General features: G+C 42.5%; 1 protein-coding gene across 2 annotated transcripts in view; it reads left to right on the top strand.

Annotated features, from left to right (window-relative positions):
• The window catches only part of KCNH2 (potassium voltage-gated channel subfamily H member 2), a 1,950,790-nt gene that overhangs the window by 1,767,863 nt on the left and 155,328 nt on the right, over positions 1–27,599 (top strand). For both annotated transcript variants that reach the window (XM_078662767.1, XM_078662768.1), the window contains one exon: positions 21,404–21,603. In XM_078662767.1, the coding sequence (XP_078518893.1) occupies positions 21,404–21,603 (200 nt within the window). The remainder of the gene's footprint in view (positions 1–21,403; positions 21,604–27,599) is intronic.

Genomic DNA, 27,599 nt, shown 5'->3' with positions numbered 1-27,599 from the left:
TGTAGGCCATTATCATTGTTGATTATTATTCTACGTGGCCTGAAGAGGAATTTGCTAATTGAGTAACAACACAGTATGTGGTTAAGTATTTGGAAAACCTGTGGGAAAGAGAAGGTGCCCCGTAAATTATTGTAACTGACAATGGTGTCCAATTTGTATCTCAGGCATTGAGTAAGTTTTTATGGCTATACGGTATGAAGCACATCAGGTCATCACTATATTATCTTCAGAGCAATGGCCTGGATGAAAGTTGGAATTGGATGCTAAAGGAAGGAATTCAGTTGGCCATATGTTAAGAGGAACAGTGGAGAGTTGCTGTGCATCAGCTGATTTGGGCCAATTGTGTGGTGAGAGAAAGGAATTGTGATGAGTTACCCATGGATTCCAAGAATGATGTCAAGGGATGGCTGGTTGTTGCTGATTGGGTACAGGTATGGAAAGGGTGAAAGGAATGCAAGAGTTTTCATCCAAGTTTTTCACACCTCTTCAAATCAAGAAAGTGAATCATTACACTGTTCTATTGAGTGATGGTAATGTGTGGAACAACAAGAAGGTAGTGAAGGTGCTTGATTGTTTTAAGTTGGAGAGACGTCCGAGAGGAGTTTGGTGATCGGGAGCCGTGGTGTGCATTAGCAGTTAATGCTGAGTCACGAAAGAGCGAGTTGCACTTCCAAGTGGTTCAATGATTTCATAATGGATCGTTAAATCTTATTTTGGCCTGCATACAATTTTGTAATATGTTTTGCGTCTTTATATGACAATGCATTTTCCTTACGTTTCGTTATGCTTTGTGTAATTCTGTGATAAGGTATTGTTATTCTATATATATTTTTCTGGTATAATCTACTTACATAATTTTCTCTATTTAGAACTGGCATGTATTTCTGTTGCATGGTTTGATTTTCTTTGGGGAAGGGAGATGTATTGTATTCTGTGGAATGTAGCACGTATGGAATGCTCCTGCATTCCATGGGTAGCCAGGGAAACATGTGAACCTGTAGACAGGAGAGACGGTTGGGCAGATTAGCTGGCTGCTCACCTGAGAAAATAAAGTTACCTTTTTGAACAAACCTACCTGTCGGTACTTTGCAAATGGGTAATGGAGGCTCCAGATAGATCATCGCAGACTGCCCAAAGATGGATTCTGTGTGACCCTCAGGATATTTGCACAGGCATTCCATGTGCCTGTATGTGTGGTGGTAATGTAGCACATGCATAGTAGTAAAACGTCTTGTGTGATGAAAATCTAAGTGCATGGACCAGTGGGAACTGTTTTCCATGACGTGATGGAGAGTAGAGAAAGCTTCAAAACACAGTGAGCATATACTAACTGCATTTCTGTTTATGGAGGGGTGGAGACCCAGCAGTGAAGTGAAGGAAAATGGAGAAGGATACCCAAAGAAATGTTGCAAAGTGCTTTTTAGTCAAGGCCTGTTAATTAGCTCTTCCTGAGCGACGACATATGGTAGATGGTTGGGGAAAGTCTTAGTTTTCTCTTATTAAATGTGTAAAAGTTTCTAAGCCTGGGTACCCTTTTGTCTGATCCTGATGACTTCTCAGGAAGACTGATGACAGTGAGGTACTGCAAACATAATGCTTCATTGTGTCCTTATTTTGGATACTTCTGTTTGTAGTCAGCACTATTTTTACTACTGTTGTGGGATATATTGGAGAGAGAATTGCCCCAAATCAGTTCTCAAACCACAACAGTGGGTCCACATCCACTGTGTGGAAAATAAGCACTAAAGTGGAACTGTGAAATTACCAATTTGTAGGCCACAAGAATGTAGGGAAGTAAATGTTCCTGTTTATTCATTGTCTTATTTCTCACAATATTTGTAATACATTTAATGAATAAAAATATATGCACGTTTCTTTTATTCTGTGTCTTTGATGCTGATATGTCTTTCTCTGATTGACTGGGAAAATCCATTCTAATTCCAATGACATGCAGTTCAATGAATACTCCTATTCCTTTGCTTGTGGCTCCTTGATGGAATACTTCCACTGATGGCCCGACAGAGATTGGGCTGTTAGAGGAAAGACTTTATACTGTCTACCTAATTTAGAGTAAAACCTGGCTGTGACAGGAAAAAAAGTAATGACCCTGTCACACTGGGTAAAAAGGATCCAGCATGTGGGACCATTAGTTGTTTGTTTTTGTAAAACAAACTCCAGCGTTGGAAATAAGTTTTTGAAAAACAAGAACTTTTAAGAAATGTTTTCTGGCTAGCCATCATGTCGGATGGTACTGTCCTTCAAATGTTTCATGCATAGACAGGAAACACCATGACAGCAGGTCCTGTCAATGTAGAGAGTTGTCCAATAGAGCCAGCAGACAACTCTCAATTTGGTGGCAAAGGTCCCTAAGGATGGTATTGTCCTCCGCCAGAGTTAACTCTGTCCTCGAGCCTCTAAATCAGGCCTATAGTTTTTCTTTCTTCGGTCTTGAAATTGGAATGAAGTCTTTCAATTATGTTGTTCTATTCACTTCATAAGGGACCTTGTGCAATTGTTTCTAATTTGATTAATTCAACCCTAAATATTAGATGGCTATATGTCACTGGGATACATTTCCAGTTCTGATTTTCACACTTACAAATTATTGCTTTCAGGTATTTTAGTATGGTGTGTTTAATTGAATTGAACCAGAATAAATAATTTCAGAATTCACTTGCTGCAGAAAAAGAGGTGTTAACATGAAGCCTTTAGGTAAAACTATATTTGCACTGGTAAATTTCCATGGCTTTGCAAGTAAGATCGAGTACATAGTTTTAGAAGAGTAAACAACTTTAACTAGTCTAACAAAGGATCTAATCTTCTTTATCATTAGTCACCTCTGCAGGTAAATGTAAGATTAGGAGCATTTGTGAATCACAAGACAACGCCATAAAGGGCCTTCCATGTTCCTATATCTTGGCCCACGGTGTACTGGAGTAGCATGCTATGCTATGTCAGTCAAAAGAACTTGGAAACATTCAAACACTACTGACCTTTCGAACTATGGATTAGAGCCTGCATCTAACCTAGTTTTAGCACTAAGGGCCTCATGCTGCAAAGTCACAGGATTTGTGACCACAAAAGTGCTTATCATTATGTAAACATCCCTTTTTAAGACCTGGAAAATTCTTTCGACTAGCAAAAGGACTTTTGTAGTCGCTTTCGAATTGCAAATAGAAAGGTTCATGAAATGGGTTTTCACCCTCCTCTTTCCAATTCGAAAAGCAATTTATTGAAAGTTTATGACTACAATCGTTGTCACAAACCATTTTTGTAGTTCACAATCCCTGAGTTGGGGTGGTAACTAATTTTCAAATGGGAAGGGATCCTCTCCTTTTGAAATCATTTGGACAGCCTCAAAGAGGAGAGGTTTTCTGAAACCGGAAACTTTTTTTAAACAGCCCTAGTTCCTTCAAAGAACACGGGTTTGTTTGAAAAAAAAAGTTTACATTTAGAATGCAGTCATAGGAATGATGTTGTGTCGTCCCTTGCAGGCCAAAATCTCTAGAATGACAGCCAATCAAAGAGGGTTTCAAATTGCCACCTGTCTAATGAATATCAATTATGCAGGTCATTCTGCAACCCACTGTGATACTGAATTTCGTGAATTGACCAAACAGTTCTTTTTCATGTTTGCAAAATGCTATTCTTGTCTCAAAACATTTGAGACCACTTTTTCAAATTAAATAGTACATCTTGGAGATGGATGCCTATTTTTTCACTCCTTGTTTTCGGTTCTACTTGGTGTAAGTTTGTGTCTAAATTGTAATAAGGCCAAATAAAGCACATTGTAAGCTGTTTAGTCAGCAGCCTGGTAAACAGTGAAGTTCCTCTGATATTTGCTTGGCTACTGACAAATTTGTGCACACTGTCTACTATTTAGTCGGTCATCAGGTAAAAAGTGGTTTATTTTCAAGTTATTTGCAAAGCCACTGACAGCACAGTACATCATTTCTACTATTTAGGCAGCTGCTGGGTAAATATTGAAACGTGTTTGCTACTTGCCAAGCTACTATTCAAACAATTTGAAATGTCTGCTACTTAACCAGCTCCCACATAAATAATTAAGTTTGCTATTTACATGTCTGCTGGCCTAATTATACATGTCTGCTGTTTTTTCAGCAGCTGGTTAATGAGTGAAGTTTTTTGTTTGCTTGGCTGCTAGTCAATTGTACAAAACCTCTGGTATTTAGCCAGTGGGCAGGTAACTATTGAAGCTTCCTTGCTATATGCATGGCCACCAGTCAAACAATTAAGAATCTCTACTATTTAGCAAGCTGTCTGGTAAATAGGGACATGTTTCTGCTCTTTGCATGCCTGCCAGCCTAACAGTGCAAAATCTCTACCATTCAGTCAGTGACCGGGTAAACAGTGAAGTGTCTCTGCTATTTTCAAGGCCGCCTGCCAAATAGTAAATAATCTCTGCTATTCAACTAGTGAATAGCAGAGAAAATTCACTATTTACCTGGTGGCCAGTTAAATAACCATGACTAAATATAAAACATACAACATAACCTAGACAAAGTTAATTGCTTTAATTATTATGTACAAGAGTTCATGACGTCAATCTCAATCACATTGAGTCCATATAGTAGTAAGATAAGATCCCATGATTTGTCAACACTTTTTATTGGTATTTCTTTATACTAAACCACCTTCTTCAGGACAACATATTTGGTTAAAAATGTCTTCCTCATTGCACAAATACACTTGTAAAGTATACCATCAAAACAGACTATCCATGAATATTGCTCAAAGTGCACTACACCGTATATACTAATATATCACTGGATCCTTAAATCTTTATAGCTGAGCAATATAATAATGCCAATGAAGTAATAACCAAAATATATATATATAAAAGGAGTAGGTGTTTATGTGGTGAAAAACACACAGGTGTACTTGAATGATAAATAACACAATTGTAATTGTAGTATACCTGTAATTATTTAGGGCATATTCATACATCTATTATTATCATACTCGCATAATTTCTGTCCTTTCTCCACATTTTAAACAGGCATAACACCCTTCACTGTTAGCATCCCTTAATATATCCTTTTTGTAGTTCCAAGGGTATTGTGATGTGTCTGCAAAAAGAAGAAACATTACCTGCCTCGCCTGACTGGTATGTCATCACATGCTCATTTTCTCCATTGTGGATTTATACATCAGCTCTTAAAATAAGTGTTAATCTATCATTATTGTATTGCCAGTGCTTTAATAATACCTACATATGTGAGTACTGACTGGCCTATCATATAGACATTGCACAAATGTTATGATGTCACTGTCCTCATGGTCAACGGCCTAGGCAAGATTCTTGTCCTACATTGACTAAACAATGTCCATTAATAGTAAACACAAAAATGTATCTGATGGTGTCTCGTGTGTCCACCAGTGAGGTGATCAGTCAGCAGCAGAGTATTACCTTGTTTCATTTCTTATGGGGATCACAACATAATACTGTCCATTTATAAGTTAGACAAAACTCCACAGCAGTATCCTTATCGTAGGCATGTTTCCAAGCAAGACCATGCGGGTTTTAAGTTAAAATGTAATTACTAGACACATAGGATAATAAGGCGTGCCTATAAGAAAGCAAATAATTTTGATATGCAATAAATGAAATATATATTTTTGTGATTCTGTTTTAACGCTCTTTTTCCCAATACGCACAATGTCCTATAGTCTTTCTTATCAATATTAGGGTGAGGTCATTTTGTTTTATTGTAAACTGAACTAATTGCCCACCAATTTTTAAAAACATTGTGGAGGTGTCAGTTCAGATAGCCTGTAAACTAGATTTACGTTCTTCTATTATCCTGAGGCCAATTCAACAGGGAGCAATGTGTTTCAGAATCCACCATTTGCCACTGCTTTCCCCACTAACAGGAACTTGGAATGTTATATTCTGCCCCAAAGTGCTTTAACGTTCAACTTTTAACAGAAAAGAGCACTCCTATCTCAGTCCCTCCTAAAGGTTGATTTCAGCTGCGCCGTTAAGCATCTCAACAAGAAGGGCAGAAAAAAACACTGGACACGGTTGGAGGCAATCACCAGGATCCCAGTCAATTCTCAGAGCACACTGGTGCAAATGAGAGGTGCACTAGAGGTCACATGCATTGTCCAACATTGTGTGGAGAAACCTCGGGGAGCCTGAACTCACCTGCATCAGGACGATGGTGGTTCGGCTATTGGTGGCCAAAGTGCAGGAGATGAGGGAGCCTGGTATTCCAGGGCAGCCAAATAGGAGAGAAGAGGATAATATAAATCTTTGGGGAGTGTTGGCGGTGAATAACCAATGTTTATTGTTCCCTCCACTAGGGGTTAGTTTTCAAACGACTTGCACTGGGTTAGAGTCACAAAAGCATTTCAGGTTGCCAATCGCAGGACGGACTGCAAAAGTGACATGCGCACTGTAAACGGAAGTGGGCACCACTCCTCCCAGCTGCTGTCAATCAGCATTTATGGCCTCGCCCTCTCACTTGGCTCGGTTGCCAGAATGAAAAATAAAATGGTAATTAATTCATTTTATTACCATTTTGTTTTTCATATTTGCTATGCTTCCACTGGGGGAGGCAAAGCTCCTCCAGCCTAATGGAAGAAGCGCTGCGGCAAGTAGGCAGTATTTGCCACAGTTGGAGATGCAGGGTGAGTCACCCACAATTCGCAAATGGGCAGTTTCTGTGCTGTAGCCTCCGTGAATCCTGACTGGAAAGTATTGAGAGGTTGTCTTCCTGGATGTGGAGAGAAACTTGAAAGCTACACAGGTTTCTATCACCTTCCCTAAGAATGGAAGAGTAGAGACAGGACTGGAGGTATTCAGGTTATTAGCATCTTGTCAGGGTTTTCTGACAAGGGGAGAGACTTGACTGATTTTCAAACTAATGCGGCGACACCAGGTTTTAGTGAGGAATACACCAAGGCTATCCAGTAGCATAGTAGCTGCATGGCAAGTTCTTTGTTGATGGTGCCATGTATTGCATCAGGGCTGTTTATGTAGTTTAACCTTATATGGTATCCAATTACTTTGTTTCTGACACACTTTGTTTCTGACACACTGTCTCAGACACTGGGTCGACATGTGATCAGGTCTGCTGAGCTTAACCGATCAGCTTGAAATCATTGAAGATGGTGGATCTTGAGGGAAGGACAGATCAATAGATTATACTTTCTCATAAAAAAAATTTAATAACGTTTTCACTCTTGGCTTCCTGTGCATTAGTCATTGTTATAGAAGACTGATTGTTTTACTGATCACTGTTTTACTGTTTATCAATTTGAAAATGAGTTTTGGCCGATTCCTTGGAAGCGTCCAAGTGTTATTTGAAGTGTGTGGACTTAGCTCTGGAGATGTGAGATTGGTAGTTTCTTCTGGCAGCTCTCAAATTTGTCAAATTGGATATACAAAAAGATCATCTCCATTTCTTCTTGAGCTATATCAGACATTCAGTTTCCGCTTATAGATCTTTTGCGAATCACTGGAGAAGTTTTGGCCATTTAATTCTGCTTTCTAAAGGAGCAAATTTATTGATCTGGGCCTTCATCCACTTGTTATTTTCATCTCTTGTGAAATGAATACCGTGCCTATACTTTGGAGTGGGAAGGTTCATGCAAACCTTGTTAGAAAGAGAGATAATGTCAATGGTGTTTGTGCTTCAAAACCACATCTTTCTTTTTTAAAGGTGGACAAGGGTCAATATAAAAAAAATTGAACGTGGACAGGCAAATCAAATGGGATGGGGATTATTGGCTGTCGAAAGTGTGTCCTTTGAAATGTTCAGATCACTAAGGAAACCTGCTTTGGGTGGGTTTCTGGCAGTATTGAAAGAGATGGTTATTGCAGAGAAAGGAAGAGAATGCATTAACAGGTTTATTTTACAGTGCTCATCACCCCAATGTAGATGGAGGTAAACAAGGGAGACAGAGGCTTCATGTTCTATTATTTGAGTTGTGGTAAATGCAATGCATTCTTCCATGAATGTGCTGTTTCTCAGGGGAATGAAAGAAAGCATTGATTCTGATAGTGGAGAGTTCTGCAGCTTAGTGTGTTCTTGTGGATAACCACAATCCCCCCATGTCTATCTTCACTGTCAGACTGAAGAATGGAGTAGTGTGGAGGGGTAAGGGAGTCAAAATGATTGTCTGTGGATTCATTGAGCCTTGTTCCTGTCAAAATGAGGATATCCAGGTTAAAGTTCACACTCATGTCTGAAATCTACAAGCAATGTTTAACTGTAGAACAGCAGTTTTGTAGTAAGCACCACAGTGAGGAGAGAGTGGACTTGGAAATGAAATATTTTGGGGATTCCACGGGCACTTGAATGAGATTCTCTGGTTCCTTCATCTTGGATGAAAGATGTGAACAGAGAGACCTGTGGTTCAGAAGGTTGGAGAGGAATAAGTTGCCTTGTATTTGTTTACATACCTGCTTTGAAATGGTGTATCAGTTTTAATAGCTTTTGACCTGTTCCTGAAGATCATTATCTCTGAGGGAGGAGCTTGTTCGATTGGGTCTAGGATCAAGACTGTTCTTAGGCAGTCTGTCTCCCCAGGAATTATTCTTCAGCACTGATTGTGAACAGACTGTGAACAGCATCTGGGGCTGGACAATGAGCATGGCAGATGAGTCTCTCCCTGTGCTATGGAGTCTATTTTCTTTGCTGAGCTAGAGAGGATAGGAGACCAGAGGAGGGAGACTTATACGGCTCAGGAGAAACAGGCTTGATCCGTCTTTCCAGACTGGGAGTACTTTTAAGCATCAGGGGCCAGATGTTGGTAAATATCATTTACCGATTCTAAAATACCAAATGTTACTGATTCTGTATTTTAGAATCGGTAAATGATATGTAGGTAATGATTCGGTAAATCTTACTGAATCAGTAAAAATCGGTAACCGGTTCGGTATTCCCCATTAATTTCTATTGGCCTTGAGGCCCATAGGAATGAATGAGAATTACCGAATCGGTAAATACAGAATCGGTAAAAGGAGGTAGACTTACAAGTGTGGCAGGGTGTCACATTGACACCCTGTTGCACCCCTGTATAGTGCATGGGTGCACATGTGGCACACATACATGCCCTAAGGGCATGTATGTCTGCCACATGGCACAGTTGAAAAAAGCACAAAATAGCTTTTTTTAGGGTTTTCGATATTTACCACCAACTTGTAGTCGGTGGTAAATAACGAATCCTTACAAGTGAAAAGCACTCACTTGAGTGCTTCCTACAATAGGGATTCAGTAATTTACCGAATCGGTATTTAAGAATTCGGTAATTTACCGATTCCTTAGATTACCGATTCGGTAAATTACCGAATCCTTTAATTAGGCCCCTACATCTGAAAAGCCTAATACCGGTCTGGAACGGCCGAAATTTGGTAATTTCGGCCATTACCGACCGGTATTAGGCTTTCTACATCTGGCCCTTAGTGCGGAGAAACCAACGCCTGAGAAGAGGAGCAGGACATTTGGGATTACTCCTAAGGAAGGTAGGCAAAGAAGTTGTGAGTGAGGTACATTGAATGGAAGCAGAAAGAGCAGGGGCATAACACAGGCCCTTACAGCCCCTGTGGTGCAGGGGCCCACAGCTCTTATAGGGGGCCACATTCAATCCAAGAGCAATGCATATCTATGAGATATAGGAGACTTAGTGGCCACTCATCACAGTCTGCAGAGAGCTCGATGTATGTGTTACGCCACTGAGGTTGCGGAAGAATGGAGGAGGGCGGGCAAGAACTAGAGGGGGTGGAAACTGAGTCAGCGCTTGTGCAGGGGAGAAAACAGCAGGTCCAGTGTTTCAAGACTGCCTCATGACAGTTAGCCACCACGTAAGTGCTATTATTTATTTGTTCATCATTCTGGTATTCTTGAGTCTTTCTTATTTTGTGCTTTTCCGTCTATAATTCGCATTACTGGGAATCCCAATTACAATTCTGAAAATGTTGACTAAGTGAGATTAATGGCGCAATAATAATGAGAACATTGTTCCATTAACCATCCTAATGAGGAAGTAACAAAAACACCTGTGCAATCCACGATAGGAGAAAGCGCAGGTTCTGTGGGTGAAACTGCAGGTCAGGATTGATGTACATTGGCGGGGCTTTGGATGGGGTCCCAGTGTGGGAGCTACAATGGATTTTAGATTTTTAAAGCACCACTTAACCTCTTCACAGAAGCAACAATGGCATAGGGTGAATATACATCGATGTGCATTAGTAGAGCTGTGCACATATGCTCTACCATGGAAACACCATGGGATGCTCACTTCAGAACTGATTCACATTAGCTGATTTGAGCTTAGCGTACATGTACAGGAAAGCGGGGTGGGGGCAATCAGGGCAGCGAAACATTTTCAGATCTCCTTATTTCACCCCAATCTCTCAGTATAGGAATTACTGGGTTGGGGGGGGGGGGTATTTAGGACAGGATTACGTATGCAGCCGGTATCTCAGATACCAGTTGTAGATCTGCAGGCAGAAGAGCAACGCGGAATTGAGGTTATGCTGTTTTGATTTATATAGTGCGTGCCTGCAGATGGTATAAATAAGGCAGTGCAGCCAAGTCAGCAGAGGGAAGCGCCATCCGTCAGCTGTTCCAGAGCGCCAGATATTCCTGAACAAGAAAAGTAGGTTTTTAGTTGCTTTTGGTGGCTAATAGACCCTCTTGCTGGCCGCCATCCAGCAGGATACACTCTTCTCAACCAGCAACTGCGATTTAAATGCCTTGCACCTCAGAAGGAGTTTAATACTCTCCCCAGACAGCAAGGGCTAGTATGAAATGAGCGCACAAATAAAATGACCACCTAGGGCCATATTACAGAGAGTGCCCCGGGGGCGCAATGGGCGTTTGTGCCTGCTTTTCACGCTCCCGGGTCACTTTGGAATTAGAGAAGGGACTGCAGATGCTTGTGCGGCCCATTCTGTAATATCGATAGTGCTGCTGCAGGGGCATTCTCTAATTTGCATAGGGGCTTCTGTAATATCGATAGCACTGCTGCAGGGGCATTCTCTAATTTGCATAGGGGCTTCTGTAATATCGATAGCACTGCTGCAGGGGCATTCCCTAATTTGCATAGAGGCTTCTGTAATATCGATAGTGCTGCTGCAGGGGCGTTCCCTAATTTGCATAGAGGCTTCTGTAATATCGATAGCACTGCTGCAGGGGCATTCCCTAATTTGCATAGGGGCTTCTGTAATATCGATAGCACTGCTGCAGGGGCATTCCCTAATTCGCATAGGGGCTTCTGTAATATCGATAGCACTACTGCAGGGGCATTCCCTAATTTGCATAGGGGCGTGTCCCATGCAAATGAGAGAATTCCTTTGCCTCTGCGGCCGTGCCGTATTACAGATGTGGGTACCGAGCCAAAGAAGCTCTTAGGAGACACACTGACAGTGCGCCACCTAAAAGGTGGTGCGCTGTCAGTACGCCCCCTGCGAGCAGCCCTCTGGAGGTGGGAAAGGGGATCTTATGGATACCCCACACACCCTGTTGCAGGCAGGTGCAGCCACTAACTGCACCAGCCTGTAAGGGGATCTCTAATCCCCTTTGAAAGTGCAGGCAGGGGCCGCCTGTACAGTAAAAACATGGAGCGGCTTCAAAGCAGATGTTCCGTTTTTCACAAGAATCCGCTGAGGGCAGCGCATTCCATGTAATAGGGCGTACTTTCCCTATTTGCTCCTGGCGCACCTGTTTTAAGGTGCACCGGGCGCAAACAGGGAAAGTGCGCCCTTTACATAATAGGGACCTGAACTGTAAAGGATCCCTGCTAGAATAGGCATAGGCAGAGATTTTAATTCCTTCTGCTTCTTAAGATGCCTCTGGTAGAGGGCGAATCATAAACGAAACCCACAAGTCCTTATATTCCGCCCATGACAAAGGACAGAAAAGGGCAGTACAGATCAGATAAGACCACAGCAAGAATCAAGGGGCCATATTATGGAAACTTAGCACTGGTGCTAAAAAAAGCTAATTTATTTGCACCATTTTTGGTGCCTCTGTGAGCAATCTTCGATCCAATCAGTATTAAAGAAATATTTTTCCACCAGGACCTACACAAGTATAGCACGTGTATGGCTCACCAAACCTTTAAGTATGTAACAGAGTGTTTAACAAAGAAATCAGAGGCTACAAACATTCAAAAAAGTATACGTTCATAATAAATGTAAATGATTTTTCTTGACACTTTCACTCTTTCGTATTCAGTGCCACTGGAGTTATACAATTTTGCATTTTTTGCATACTTACAGATTTGCCACATTTGACACATAATCCATCCTCTGCTGAATAATCTGCAGTTTTTAACAAAAATGTATATTTCTAGTTCATACGATTCAAAAGTTACTAAAAACTCAGCGACACATGTTGCTACACAGTGGAATGCCCTTTGCAGAGTTTGACTGGTCACCTTTCTGTTGCCTATTTCTATATTTGAGTGTTAAACTGGTACTAAAGAAGTGCCAATAATGCCCAGACAGTGTTAATAAGTGTTAAAATGTGCCACATTAGGCCACATAATTTGCTTTTTTTGCAGCATAATTTATTCAAAACTGTCTCATAATTTGTCCCTTTCCCTGACACATAATTCCAGTGCTCGTGCTTATATTTACATTTTATTAGCAAATTAATTGTTCTATAGCTGGTCTGGAAACAAAGCAACAACTGTAAAACAAAATTGCTTCATATTTAGCCCTGGTGACAATACATGGTGCTCACTCCTCTTTCCAGGGTCAGCAGAAATGGGACAAATGTATTTGTGCTCTTTTGTTTTTTTTGCACCAGTGAATATAACCCCAGATCTTTACTTTTTTATTTTATTTTTTAATGCAGATTTTATATAGCGTGAACTCGACCCGAAGGTATTGGAGCGCTTTACATGAGCACTGGTTACGTTAAACAAGGACACATTCAGGCAAAGGGAGATTAAGTGATTTGCCCAGAATCACAGGATGTGGACGCGTTCTGAGGCTCGAAGCTTGGTTTCCAGCACCAAAGTCAGCAGTCTAGCCAACGGACCACATCCTCTCCCCTTTACTTACCAAAGTGTTCAAATTTAGAGGAACACGACCATTTGAAGGTCAAGTCAGTTATGGCCTGATTTTGAGTTTGCCGGTGCAGGAGCGGGACTGCCACTTTGCCGCCCACTACCGCAACGCCAAACCTGTGTATGCACCTCCTGCCGGATTATGAATTTTTTTGCCACTGGCGGGCGGTTCTTTAGTGGTCTCATTGCGGTGCCTTTGAAATAGGCACCGCAATGTGAACCTCAAAGGCAGTACTTACATGGCATGGACTAGTGCAGTCCATGCATGCAGATACTGGATTGCATCCACACAGGGGGGTACAGCATGTGCCCCCCCCCTGCAAGCACCTCATGTCCTGAGGCAACATGGGGTCCTTGTAGGGCCCCCGTTGTTTCCTCTCCGCCACGGTTTTCATGGGGTAGGAACAACCATGAAAACCATGGCAGAGCGGAAACTCGTAATATGGTTGGCAGAATGCAGCGGCCCTGCCAAGCATATTGCGGCCTCAAGACCGCCACGCAATCTCTGATGGTTGTGGTGGTGCAATGGCGGTCCGACTGTTCTAGTTGTAATAGGGCTGTTGGAAGCCACCACCGCTGCATCACCGTGAGTCTGGGGGTGCGTGCCTACCCAGACTCATAATCAGGCCCTTAGTGAGCTTTACATCACGTCTAAGAGGAGAACTGCATGGATCTGCCACGGAGCCATGGAGCAGCTACCACCTGGCTGCGAGTGCCATAACGCAGCTCACTGTGACATGCCACGCTGTGTGAAGGCGCACTACGTAAAATAATATCAGAACATCAAAGAGTTTGACAATAGCAACAATAGCACAACTAAACATTACAAATCTGGGTGTCATTTGATGTCCAGGGAATGGTTTGGCAGGCGCGGTCCTCTATGATTCTGAAAAAATGTGCATTGTCATATGTCACGGTTTTATTAACCCCTCCCATGCTCGTGACGGAACCGTTCCGTCACGAGCCTCGGGTGGGCTGTGCTGGTGACAGAACGGTTCCGTCACGGCCCGCTCACCGCGGCTGCGCGGCGCGAATTCCGCGCCTGCGCTAACGTTCTAATGGGCAGGCGGGTCCGTGACGGAACCGTTCCGTCACAAGCACAGCTCACCCGAGGGCCGTGACGGAGCGGTTCCGTAACGAGCACGGGACCGCCGCGCGGCCCCGCCTCCCCCTTAGCGCTGCGGCGGAATAGCCGCCGCAGCGAAGGGGTTAATCGAGGAGCAGAGCCCTGCAATGTAAACATTAACTAGAGTTGTGCCTGCAGGTTTGAAAACTCATTTGTGAGCTGACAAAATACAACTTTCTGGCCACGGCTATCGAAGAATAATAATCTGGAGAATGAATGAATCTGATTCACATGGTGGATGCGCCTCCTCCATAGCGCCTGGGATCTGACGTTTGACAAGGACTACTCCCCAAAGTGGTGGCTTAATGGCGGTTTCAGCACAAATGGTTGATGCAGTTATTTTTTTCCAACATACCAGGCAGTTTCATCTGAGGTATGGATGTTCTGGAATGTTTGGTGAAAAGTCATTGCCGACATTCACAATGGAAATTCTCAAGTTTTGTAGATAATTTACATTTTTTCATGCACTAAAAATATTCAGATACATAATTAAATATCCTGGTTGTCTCTAATTACTCTGGGCAGCATCACAGCCATATAACACATAGTAACTGTGCATTTGTCTTGTGTAAATGGATGACATCAGGTTACTGCTGTACGAAAGACTCATTGGTAATGGTTTTCACACGTATTATGTGCCTTGCTGCATTGAAGGTGCCTGCGAGTATAGTGTTTAATGCTCTTACCTACGATACTATTACCCTACTCTGAGCATTATTATGTGGTTAGAATGTATGTTATATTGCCTGATTCATAGGTCATTACTTATTTTCTTCGTTCATCTTGGATCTAAACATCATATTGAAGAAATGGGTGGTGTTTACTTAGGGGCCTCTTCACAAACTGCATTTTGTAGTACATTATTAGTACTAGGGAGGTGTTTAGGTAGAGACATGCATTCACCCACTAAAGAATTATCCCATTGCTATTCATAAATCAGACCAAACAGTCATAAATGTACTCCAGCTAGGAGCTGGAGTAAGTCCGGCACCACCCTTGGCCAATCACAGGAACAGAAACACCTTCCATAGAAAATAAAGAAGGTACATGCTTATAATAATAACGTCATAGGAAGTAATGTTGAATTAAATTACATTATTTAAATTAGATAAAAATATATATAATTTTTATTTAATGTAAAAACACATTTAAAAAATATAACACGTTTAATTGTATTTTAACACATTTTAATAACCATTTTAGATTTTATTTTAACATTATTGTTCTTTTTATTTGAGTCTATACATCACTTGTAATAATTAATAACACATAATCAGACTATAATTTTGTTTTACTTTAAATGGAATTTTTATTTAATAAATTCAAAATAATTACATTTGATATTAAAATTAAGTTATTAATGCTGTATATCTCACTTTGACAATGAGTAAAAATACTTCTATTTTAGCTATTTAATTTTATATATATTTTTTTAAGTAGGACAAAATATTATTTTTTTTACAAAATATAGTAAATTAAAAAAATCCAGTTTCATTTTTTTAATCCCAAATAAAGTAAAACAAATATATTTCTTATTTAATATGCACTTCCAGAAATAGTAAAACATAGCCACTTTGATAAACTTTTCCTCACCACAAACGTTTTTGCCCTGAGTGATGGTTTTACTGTTTCTGGATGCAGATGCACTAGCCAGTGTGCTCCATCGACTCCGTGCTCTTCCCCCAAAGATCAGGAGTCCATTTTTGGAGCACATGGATTGTGAAATATTTTTTATTATTAATTATTGAAAGTGAAGTATAGAATGAATTTAAAGTAATTTACTGATATTCAAATACAAATAAAGATACTTTTTTTACATTAAAAAATGTTACAATATACAATAAAATAAAATAGAACATTTTTTATTCACTAATTTTTATATGGCATTACAATGATTTCCATTTCGAAATATTTTAAATAATTTAGTTTAATTTACAATTATTTTCGATGGGGATTTATTTTATATCAGTGTGTCCATTATGTTCTATGGGAAGGTTTTTCACTATCAGTGGCTGGCCATGTGTGGTACCGGACTTACTATTGTTCCTTTTTAGTCCTACATGTCCCTCTGGAGGAAGAGACATGTAAGTCTACACGTTTGAGTAACTTTACACTCGCTAATGGTGAGTAGTCCAATGAAAGTTACTCCAAAGTATATAAGTAAACTTACACTTTTAGATTTAACCTTGTCTGAATTTACCTTTATGAATAGGTGCTTGAGTGTTCAGAGGGAGAGTTAATGTTACTATATGATAATAGCCTGTTTTCAGTGCCACTGAAATTATGCATCAATGGAGGGCAACATTATTCAGCAGAGTTGACAAAATGATGAGCCAAGGAAAGCCAAATAATGTGGCATAATGCGACACTTTCTGTGGAAGTATTAGCTCACTATTTTGTCAGTTGAACTCACCTGAATGCAGTCAAGCACAATTTCCACTGCATTAGTACCAGTTTATCAGCTGAATACATACAGCAGTCAGTAACCAAAAGGTGATCAGTTGAAGGTTGCTTGTTGTCTGGTACTGCGTAGCCCATGTGTGGCATTGTTTAATGGTAACTTTCGATGTTTTTGACCTAGAAAGTAGATTTTTCTAGAAGCTTGGAAAATATGCTGAAGATACTGAATTGTGTGGCACGTTCAGTAAATACATAATTTAGTGCAAAATGTCACCGTATGTCGAAATTGCACGGGGTTGCTGTACATGTTTTACATAGTGAATTTTACCACAATTTTTGTCCTGTAATGCTGAAAGTATCCAACGTTACTCCTCATCTCACTGGTTACTCGTTTAATCAACTTCAGAAAGAAGGAAGGTTGAGTAGCTCATTAAGGTATTAACCCATGTTGCATAATTGAGATTTCATTTGGCTACAAAACTTGTCAAAAAAGTACTGGAACAACATGAATGAACAGAGGACGATCAGCTGTTTGCACCGTGCCGCTGTGTCCCATAAGGCGCATTTTACAGTAAAAAATAGTACAAAATGCTGGATTGGAATTTTGTGTAATTTAGCATAATTGTGTGCAATTACCTTAAAAGATATTATGGGAATTTCACCCAGGCCTACTATCATGCACAGTGCTGTGTCATTTGGCTGTTGTCAGTCCACAGAACGGATCCCCTTGGGGTTCCAACGTGTGAGCTCAGTTTCATCTGGCACAGCAGCTCATCTTGTCCTCGAAGCACCTGCCCTAGAGATGCTGTCACCAGCACCAGTGGCAACAAGCTTGTCTTCTGGGATTGCACGTAAAGATCAAGGCTGCTCCACCTCCCCCACCCTTCTCTCCTCTGTTCAATGGGATTTGTAAGCTGTTAACATTAGGGGTTCATTGGGGCCATGCTTTGGAGCTACTCCTCGCAGTCACTTCAGTCTGGCTGAGCAGGGCCTTGGCATGGTTGAATACCCCCTTTATGCCCCAAAGGCTTTGCTCCTGTACTGCCTCTCTACCTTTCTTTCTTATGTAAATGGTTATCTAGGTAAAGTTGCTTATATAGTGCTAATGTGTTGCCTGATGACCAATTCAACGGTCTGTACACAGATATGTCGGAGGGGGAGGAAGGAGACACAACAATTGCTCGTTAGATCGACAACTTGATCCGTGTGGGAGTCTGAGGGTAAAGATGGTGGTTAGGAAGACAGGTAACAAAGAGAAAGAGGGAAAAAGTGTGCAAGCTTTGCTTGGTAAATATTAGTAGACAATGTCTGGTTGAGAGGTAGCGTAGGTCTGGCCTCATCTTTCCCTCATCTCTTTGAACCAGGTCGTGGGAGGAGTCTTTCGATAGCTAGATCTTGGGCGATGAGAACAAGGATTGTTGAGCTGATTTCCATCAAGTGTGCTTGTTACACGTCATACAGTATAGCAGCGAATTCAGTCAATGCTTTGATCGATTTATTGCACGTTACCTGTTGGCCAAGCACAAGAGATACAACTGTTCCTCTTTGTGCTTATTGATGAATGAGATACATTAAGGTGTTCTAATCATCCTATTGGTTGATCAACCAGTTTGTGTCTACACTTTCTTGTGCCTCCTAGGATAATAAGTTATGCCTGAAATCTTGTTGTTTTATTAGATCTTTAATTTGAAATAGTAGATTGTACATTGACTATGGCCAAAAAGGTATATGTTGTGTCTCCTCTTGGGGCAAAATGCATAAGCTACACAGACAAGGCCCCAAATTAAACTATTCTTTATGAGTTCGTCCCTTTCTATATCTTGTTCCTTTGCTTCTGGGGGACGGGGCTTGTCTCTAGTTGTGCCCTGGAATGCCCTTTGTTCTCCTTGCTTCCTCCTTATCTCCATCCTCGTACAAAAATTGGTGTCGAGTGTCCAACTGACATCCCCATTGTCCTACTGGCTTCCTGATATGATATTCTATCCCTATCGCTATCTCCCTAGCTGATTAATACTCATCAAAGCAGTCAGATCTCTGGAATATAAATGAAATGTTAATTATGGCAAGATACTGTAGAAACCTCTGGATTTTTTAAAGGGGTACTGACATTTCTGAATCATATCCAATGCCAGGATCACACTTGAATAGCTTAAAATCCTTATAATCCTATTCAGATTCTACCAGGGGATGTGGGGGCTGGGGAGGGGGGGCATTACATGGAATTGGGAAATGTTTCTATAGGAGGCAGGAGTAATTATTTTAATAGTTTGACTGTATCGGCCGTGAATACCATAAACCTCTAGGATGTTTTTCATTGGGCACTCTATTGCACTTGGCTACTGTAAAGCGCTATATAAGCACCTTCATGGTTTCCAATGGGTGCGGAATGCTTTCTCACCTCTGACCTCAGGTTATATATCTCCTCAGCCTCAGTGGAAGGTAACCGTCACTTGATTATGCCCAGTTAATCACACCCATGTGATTTAATTAAGGATTATTGTTTATGATGTTTAGAAAATGAAATATATTTACATTTCTTTCACAAGTTTATCATTTATAGGCTCCCACCCACTTTTTGATAATCATTGTGTCGACGACACCCAGCTGATCCTCTCCCTCACCAGAGACCCCGACACCGCCAGAACCTGCCTACACGAAGGGATGAAAGACATCGCCGAGTGGATGAAGGACAGCCGCCTGAAACTGAACTCGGACAAGACGGAAGTCCTCATCCAGGGATCTTCGACCTCCGCCTGGGACGACTCCTGGTGGCCCCCAGCCCTGGGCACCGCACCCAAGCCAACCGACCACGCACGCAACCTGGGCTTCATCCTGGACCCCTCCCTCTCGATGACCAGACAAGTCAACGCCGTCTCCTCATCGTGCTTCAACACCCTGCGTATGCTTCGCAAGATCTTCCGCTGGATCCCGACCGAGACCAGGAAGACTGTCACCCAGGCACTCGTCACCAGCCGACTGGACTACGGAAACGCCCTCTACGCCGGAACCACAGCCAAGCTACAGAAAAGACTCCAGCGCATCCAGAACGCCTCCGCCCGACTCATCCTGGATGTCCCCCGACGCAGCCACATCTCCAGCCACCTGAGGAACCTGCACTGGCTCCCCGTCGACAAGAGGATCACGTTCCGGCTCCTCACCCACGCACACAAGTCTCTCCACGACCTGGGCCCCAAGTACCTCAACGACCGCCTGACCTTCTACACGCCCACCCGCCAGCTACGGTCCACCAGCCTCGCCCTCGCAGCCGTACCACGCATCCGAAGAGCCACCGCCGGAGGAAGATCCTTCTCTTACCTGGCTGCCAAGACTTGGAACTCCCTCCCCATCCACCTTCGGCTGACCCAGGACCATCTCGCCTTCAGGAAACAACTCAAGACCTGGCTGTTCGAGCAGTAGCATACCCCTCCCCCCAAGCGCCTTGAGACCCTCCCGGGTGAGTAGTGCGCTATACAAATGGCATGATTGATTGATTGATTGAAGTATGCTGCACGTATTTCATCCATTTCCAGAGATCCTATCAAATAGAGCTGAGCTCGTCATGAGCGCGGAAGGGGTTAATCTGATACCCTTGCCTAATCTCTCTCCCTAAATGTGGCAGGCATAGCAAGACATGGATCCTGTGCACACTGTGTCACTGGAACCAAGCTATTTCAGGCTGATGAGCCCATAACAAGGGCAAAACCGGTCCAGGGTTGATTGTGTTCCTGTTCAGGAGGGGGCCTGACTTCGCAGTTCGGGCTAGACTGTTCCCACAAGAGCCGGCCGTGGCCCGTTGAGGGAGTTCCGTGGGGCAGGAAGACAGGGCAGGGGCGAGGCAGGGTGGGGGGTACTAAACACTGAATATGGATAATTGGAGGTAAGTAAACAATTAAATAAATAAAACGAATTTCGTAGCGCGCGCTGCATCGCATTTTGCGATGCAGGGCGCGCTAAGAAATTCGTCTTTATTTAATTGTTTACTTACCTCCAATTATCCATATTCCGGTGTTTACTACACCCCACCCTGCCCCGCCTCCGCCCCGCCTTCCTGCCCCACGGACCTCCCTCCATGGGCCGCGGCTGACAGGAGCACCATATAGCTGGTCCAACCTGAGGTGGCATGGTGTGCAAAATAACAATGGGCTGGGATGCAACCCACAGTATTTAACATTGGCTGAGATGATTTCAAGCATCCCATCCATCACTCGGTGTACACTGTAATCTCTCTCCGGGCACCAGGGACATTTCTGCACCCATGTCTTGTCAGGATTGATTTTTGTTTTACTACCAGCCAGCAGATGTACTAGATATGCAGTTGGATTGTGACATGTGCCGTGCTTTTTCTGCACTTGATACATTGTTGTCTGAATCAGCCGAGGTGTATGGCAAAGCATAAATCAATAGAAAAAGATATGCCTGTTTATTCTATTTAACATCCAAAAGTTTGTTTCAGTTTATCTTTCAATAGCACCGACCATAGTTTTTGTGATGAGCTCTGTTAATTACAAGGCTTAGATTTGGGATACTGACTACTGTCTAGCTGCATTAATTGTCTTCGCAGTGGGTGCTAATTAACTTCTATCTTTGCTGGAGTAGAGGGCAATAAAGCTTGTTACCGCCCAGTGTCTTTAGGTATGTGTTTGGAAAGAGAAGCCCTCCATGCAGTGAGTGACCCTTGAACTCTATATGTATTGTGGCCTATTCTTGCATAAGTAGGTCTGTGAGCCCGATGGCAGGTCTGTAAGCTGCCTTAGCACTGCTGTTCGCAGTTCTTATGCACTTCACTTGATTTCATTCTCCACTGACCCTGACCTCTCCCTTACTCTCTAGCCCTGATGTATGCCAGCATCTTTGGAAACGTCTCCGCCATCATCCAGCGGCTGTACTCTGGCACCGCCCGGTACCACACACAGATGCTGCGGGTCCGAGAGTTCATCCGCTTCCACCAGATCCCCAACCCGCTGCGGCAGCGACTGGAGGAGTACTTCCAACACGCCTGGTCCTACACAAACGGCATTGACATGAACGCGGTAAGAGGTGTGCTGGAGGCGTGTACATGGTATGTGACCCGCTCTCGTGAAAAAACATGCAAAGGACATGGTAATGTACCACACACACACACACACACAAATACCAGAACAGCTTCAACCCACGGCCTACAGGCAGCTTCTATAAAGACTGGGGATACAGCAGACAGGTCTACGCAGGAAGGCACTGGGACAAGGCACTTCTAGAACTTTATAGACATGACGGAGCTGACCCGACCCCTAGAGCATTTCGAGGTACGCGAGGGGAGACGAGTAAAGAGCAGCGTAGCGCAAGAAGAAGCGCATCTTTACACCACGATTATGGCATATTTGTAAGGTTCCCTGTGTGAATTTGATTGGTAAAACCACATTAACAGAAATGTAAACATTTAGCTGTGATTTCATTAATTTTTAAAATAAAACGACAAAATTAAACAATAGTCATGCACCGGCAGTCTGCCCGCAGTTGATGCTGATTGAACGTCACAGATGGCAAGTGTCTGCATGATAGGGGCATGGCTAACGGAATTAGAGATTACATTCATATAGCGCTTACTAAACCTGATGGAATGTTAGACAGAAAATGTGTTTAGTGTAGCATGATCTCTGGTGCAATGGTTATTAATTAGTCATAGAAAGGCAACTCATATACCTCAAGTCTTCCTCCATTCGACAGTCACTTCTTTTAGTACAAAAATACTGTAACATTTTTATCTTCCCCATTGTAACTCTGAACATGCAGATTGCCTTTAGCCATCGTTCTTAAACACAAAACAAAACAAGCATTGAAAATGCAATAGGTCTCCTCTTTGATTAAGTTAAAGCCATTTGCGGATTTATATAAACTACAATGCTGCTCCATGTAAGAATCTATGGCACATACAGCGTGCACATGACAACTGACTTGCCTATTAAGTAACTAATGGCAAGGCAGGGGTTAGAGGGGCATGAATATTTTTTTAAGTTCATGTTTAAAAGCTGTCATTTTTATTAAATCTCTCAATGCAGTAATAAAATGTAATTAGTGGGATTGAAACACACGTCAGCATGTTGAAGAAGGGCACTTTTTTTTAATGTGTAGGCATCTTTTTCATAAGTTTATGTTTGTAACGCAGTTTACGCGCCAAACATTGTCAGGGCTCGGCTTGCCCTGGGCTCTGAGAGCCCTGTCAACGCTCGGCTCCGCTCAGTTCACCCTGTTAATTTGTTGACTCACACACCTTCTTCTGTGGTTATTATCATGATATTAGGTTAAAATGTATAATACCACTGTTAAAAGCAATAGGGGTTGTTCAGGCTAAGCCTGCCCTGCTTTACTTACAACTACTGGAAACTCCTTGGATTATTTTTAATATCGCAAGTTACTTTGTTGCAGCTGTCCGTATTAAGAATCAAAGATGTGTAAATAGTGCTGTTAGTTGAGCAGCTGTGCACCCTATTATCTCTTTCTTTTCAGTTGTGGTCATATGAGTGCCGACACACAATTGTTAAAATTATACGGATTGAAATGTATGATTACCCATTGATAACCCCTTTTTTATTCTGGCTGATATCTTTTAAGAATTACAATTGCTTCAACTGTATTAACTGAATATTATGAATTGTGTGTTTTTATATGTACCTTTTATGATTTTAACTAATCGAATAAAGTAGTTTTGACTTGACTTGACTTGACTCACCCACCTCTATCTGTAAAACCATACTGCCACAGAGACGCAAAAAGCTGGCCCACACACATTTGTTGTGCCCCGGAGCACTATATATAGTACAGCCCCAGGGGGCATGAACCAGACTGCGGGCAGGCTGGGGGTGGGATAAGAGCGGTCCTTGAAAGGGGTGCAGTAATGTCTGTCACCTTGCAGCGAAGGGCAGACGAGCAGTTTCAAATAGCTGGTCCGACGGTGTAAGGGCATGTTCACATTTGTGCTAATATGGCGCTTGTGCAAGTCCCTCCCTCCCCTGCGCACCCAGAAGTGGGCCGCGCCCCATATGTAATACGGGCCCTGTGGGTATATTTGCTCCATATATTATATAGTAAATGAAATGGCGCATAACTGCTCTCTTCATTTTTTGTCTGCGAGAAACAATGGAATTGCGACTAAGCGTCTTTCTGCGCGAGACCCATGGCCATTAAAACAAAGTAGCTCTAAAATGGAGTTATCAGTAGAAATATTTATGCCACATTCTAGTCACTAGTAGGTAAAAGTCAGACGCGGGGGGTGTAAGTGCTGTTAAGGCAGGGGTATAGAAAGTAGTTGATATGAGTGTGCATGCAGCCCTTAATGACCCGAAATTCTTCAGCAATGACCACTGGCACGCAACATCTGTTTGATTTCGCAGACGCTATCAAACCATTTTATCTGCAGCCATATAATGATGTCGGTGTCACTACGGTGTTTTAACCCCCATCACCCCTGACACGCGGTTCCTAATCTTGGAATCCAGAGAAGACTAAACAGCCCTGGCCGAGCCAAAGGGACGCCCACCGCCATTCTGCGCCCAAACACAACTCTGTTTTTGTGCAATAATGGGACGGTCCAACACAGAAATGGAGCCGACCCATAACATTTTCACACAAGTGTGCCCCACTATCTACGATCACTTAAATGAATATATTTCCGTTTGATTTGTTTAATGGATAATAAAATCTGACCTGAAGAACACACACAGTAGTTGCTATAAAGAAACTGAATATTCATTAAGGCTTTCTGCTGGCTGCACGCATGATCACGAATCAAAAAATCGTGTTATTATTTAGCAAAAAGGAAAAGATGCCGTGCAAAATGCTAAAATGATTGATTAACAACCCAAAACATCCTGAGATAATATTAACCTTGGTGCAATTAATAATTTCCGGGGGAGAGGCCGCACCTTTCAGCACTGTCCTCCAGATATGTAGCACAGATGCAGGGGGTAACAGGGCAGCCCTATGGAGGTCAGGGTATTGTTCGGGCACCCCTCTCGTGCGCGAGCCTGGGTCCCCATGAACCCACTCTAAGGCTTTTACCACACACAGGAAAGAGGGCAGAGGTGGGCCTTGACGGATGCCACAGACAGTCAGGATCACTGTCAATCTTCCACCACAAGTGTGAGGGAGACATCCGCACAGAGCTACAAAACCCTCCTGGGGTAATGGCGCTATCCCATGGCCATGGGGAAAAGTTTGGTGCAATGCTGTTTTTTACAGCACGATTGCCTGGTAAGATTGGTTTTAGAGTTTGTATAGGTTAAATATACACGGAAAGTACAGCCATGGGCGACTTACTGCTTTTACTGTCTTTCAGCAGATCACGAGAATGAGGCAAGAAATTCCTGCTGCAGTGTTTCTTGTCCAAGCGCAATTGACAATAACACTTTTGTCTCAAGTTTAGGTTTGGCCAGGGCCTTAAATTCCTCAATATTACCTTCAGCTTCACTATGGACTTGAGGAGAGGCCTCCTCCCCAAGGGGTTGTCAATCACCGGGTCTGTCATGGGCTGTCTCAGTTTGTCCATTTCTAGGGTATGCGCACACATTTATTCCCTCCACAATTCAGTGATAGACAGGCCTCAGGGCATTGGTTGGCAAAAGCCTTATTTCGTGGGGGTGCGGGTGACACCCACAAACTGACAGGTCTGCACCAGGCTATTTCCAATGATTTAAACAGACACCTCTCCTGACATTTCACAGACTAGATTTCCCAAGTTTTTGGGGATTTATCTACCCTACTGAACAAGCGCGATACCGCAAAGGCAGCCACGTGTTTATTTTCGCATCGCGCTTTCACTTTAAGTGAAAGCGCGATGCGAAAATAAAAACGCAGCTGGCTTTGCCAAAGCCGAATGTGAAGAAAAAAGTGCATACAGACTAATGAAGGAGTGTGTGTACTGCCGCCGGTAAAAGATCCAATCCCGGTGGGCGGGGCCAAAAGGCGGCAACAAAGAGGGACTAAGAAGCCTCCTTTACAATCCAAAGCCAGCGTTTTGCATGGGAGATGACGCTACCCAATTAAAAAGATGGGCGGGCTTCAACTCCGCCTCTGAGAGCTTCGGAATCCGTATTGATTCTAAGAAGCTCTCGTATGACGAGAGCAGCACATGCGCCTGCTTTTGCCAGCCGAGACCTAAAAAACGATTAGACAGTACTAGATGTGAATGTAGCTTTAAAGAACGAAAATAATGTTGTTCTAAATACGATGCAACATGAGCAAAAAGTAATTATAAAAAACACATTGAAAACCAAAAAATAACTACTACAGCACATAGTGGCAGAAGAATCATCAATATTCCAGCAAATATACATCTAGTACATTGCGTACACAAATTACCTCCTGGGTCTCACTTCCTCTCACGTTCCTTTCTACAATAGGTGTGTCACATCCCCGACGAAAACATCCTGTTGCCCTAAAGTTCTGAATTAATTTGCCCCTCCACCAGACCTCCTGAGAGAAGCCATACAAGAGCATCCTTCCAATAAATATCAGTCAATCAATCAACATATATCTTTATTGGATTATGAAAATAATCCTAAAATCACATACATATGTCTTAAAACAAACATAAAACCCACAATCAGGTGATCATTAATGCATTTAAAAGATTAAGAAAATTAAAAACAAGGGTAAACAATCACATAGGAGTGCTACATTTTAACTCTAGACAGAACAAGGTTAATCAAACCTGGAACGTCTTGAACACAAAGCAGCACGTTTAGAAACAGCAAGTAAAACATGCTTATTCGGTAAAAGCTGCAAATAGAAAAGTGCTGGTTGTGCATTTGCAAAATTTATAGCTTTCAATAGAGATTTGAGAAAACCTTTCCTCCGTGCACTAAAATATTTACATAGCAATACAAAATGTAAAGTATCTTGTGGAACGAATCGTTGCAGCCACAGTGGCCTAAAGTACCTACGGTAGACCAACCACCTAAAACGTGCTACCACAAATCTGTCATTTACATTCCCTGAATGGATTTTAGCAATAAAGGACTGTACCATGGGTTTACCAAGCTGCACGTGTTCACAATGCACTGAGACACGTTTTAAGAACAAGTCCTTCAAAATATTGTGCTCCTTATGACACCCAGTGTGATAGTTTTCAAAAATGGCTGCCCGCACCATGTTTGTGAAAGCGGCCTTCACGGAGGCAGTCCATGGAATTTTGAGCATGTGGCCAAGGGCGAGACAATCTGATAATATTAATTTATTTAGCTGAGTGCCTTTCCTTGTCCAGATCCTTATCCATTGCAAAAGGGGCCTAGAAGATCCTCAATGTACCTAACCCCAAGTTCCTCGTAAATAGAGAAGATAAGGGTACTTTGTGGGACCCACAAAATACAACTGAGAATTTTGTTCTCTGCCGTTTGGATCTTGCCAACAGGTTTATAGCCCCAAACTTCACTACGATATAGTACCTTGGAAATGCACTTGGACTTAAAATGCTGGACAGGAGTAGTTGGTGACCAAGAACCCAGCCTTTGAGCAAAACCAGCCACCTCTCCAGGTGTCCAGAATCTTAGCCTCAACCAAGGGGTTCCATATCAGATTAGCATCACATAAAACCACCAGGGACGAGAAAGCTGAGTTCCTGCCCTGGAAGTTTTAGACTTTGTTGAGCGTGGGCTGACTATCAAAATATGCAATTTATTGAAATTAACCTTTAGATCCAGACTGTCATAAAACTAACAAACCTATCCAGCAGGAACTGCAATCATACCGCCGTGTGGGCCGTATGTACTGCATCGTCAGCATTTCAAGAAGTGGAAGTGACCTGGTTCCCACCCTGGGGCAGTCAGCCTTGGCAGACAGAAGAGCAAGTCCCAGTCCGTTAATATAAAGAGTGAATAGGAAAGGAGCCAAGTTGCAGGTCCTGGCGTAATCCCCTGGAAGTCCTAAAATACTTGGTAAGCTCCTCACCCTGGGAATACCTCACAGTTGCAAGAGTGTTGGCATGCAAATTTGACAGAAGTAAAACAAGTTTCTGGGTCCACATCCATTGCAAGGAGCAGATCCCACAACATCT

The sequence above is a fragment of the Lissotriton helveticus genome, chromosome 10, assembly GCF_964261635.1.
Source record: "Lissotriton helveticus chromosome 10, aLisHel1.1, whole genome shotgun sequence".
Classification (NCBI taxonomy): Eukaryota; Metazoa; Chordata; class Amphibia; order Caudata; family Salamandridae; genus Lissotriton; species Lissotriton helveticus.
This window is presented reverse-complemented; position numbering and strand designations above follow the sequence as displayed.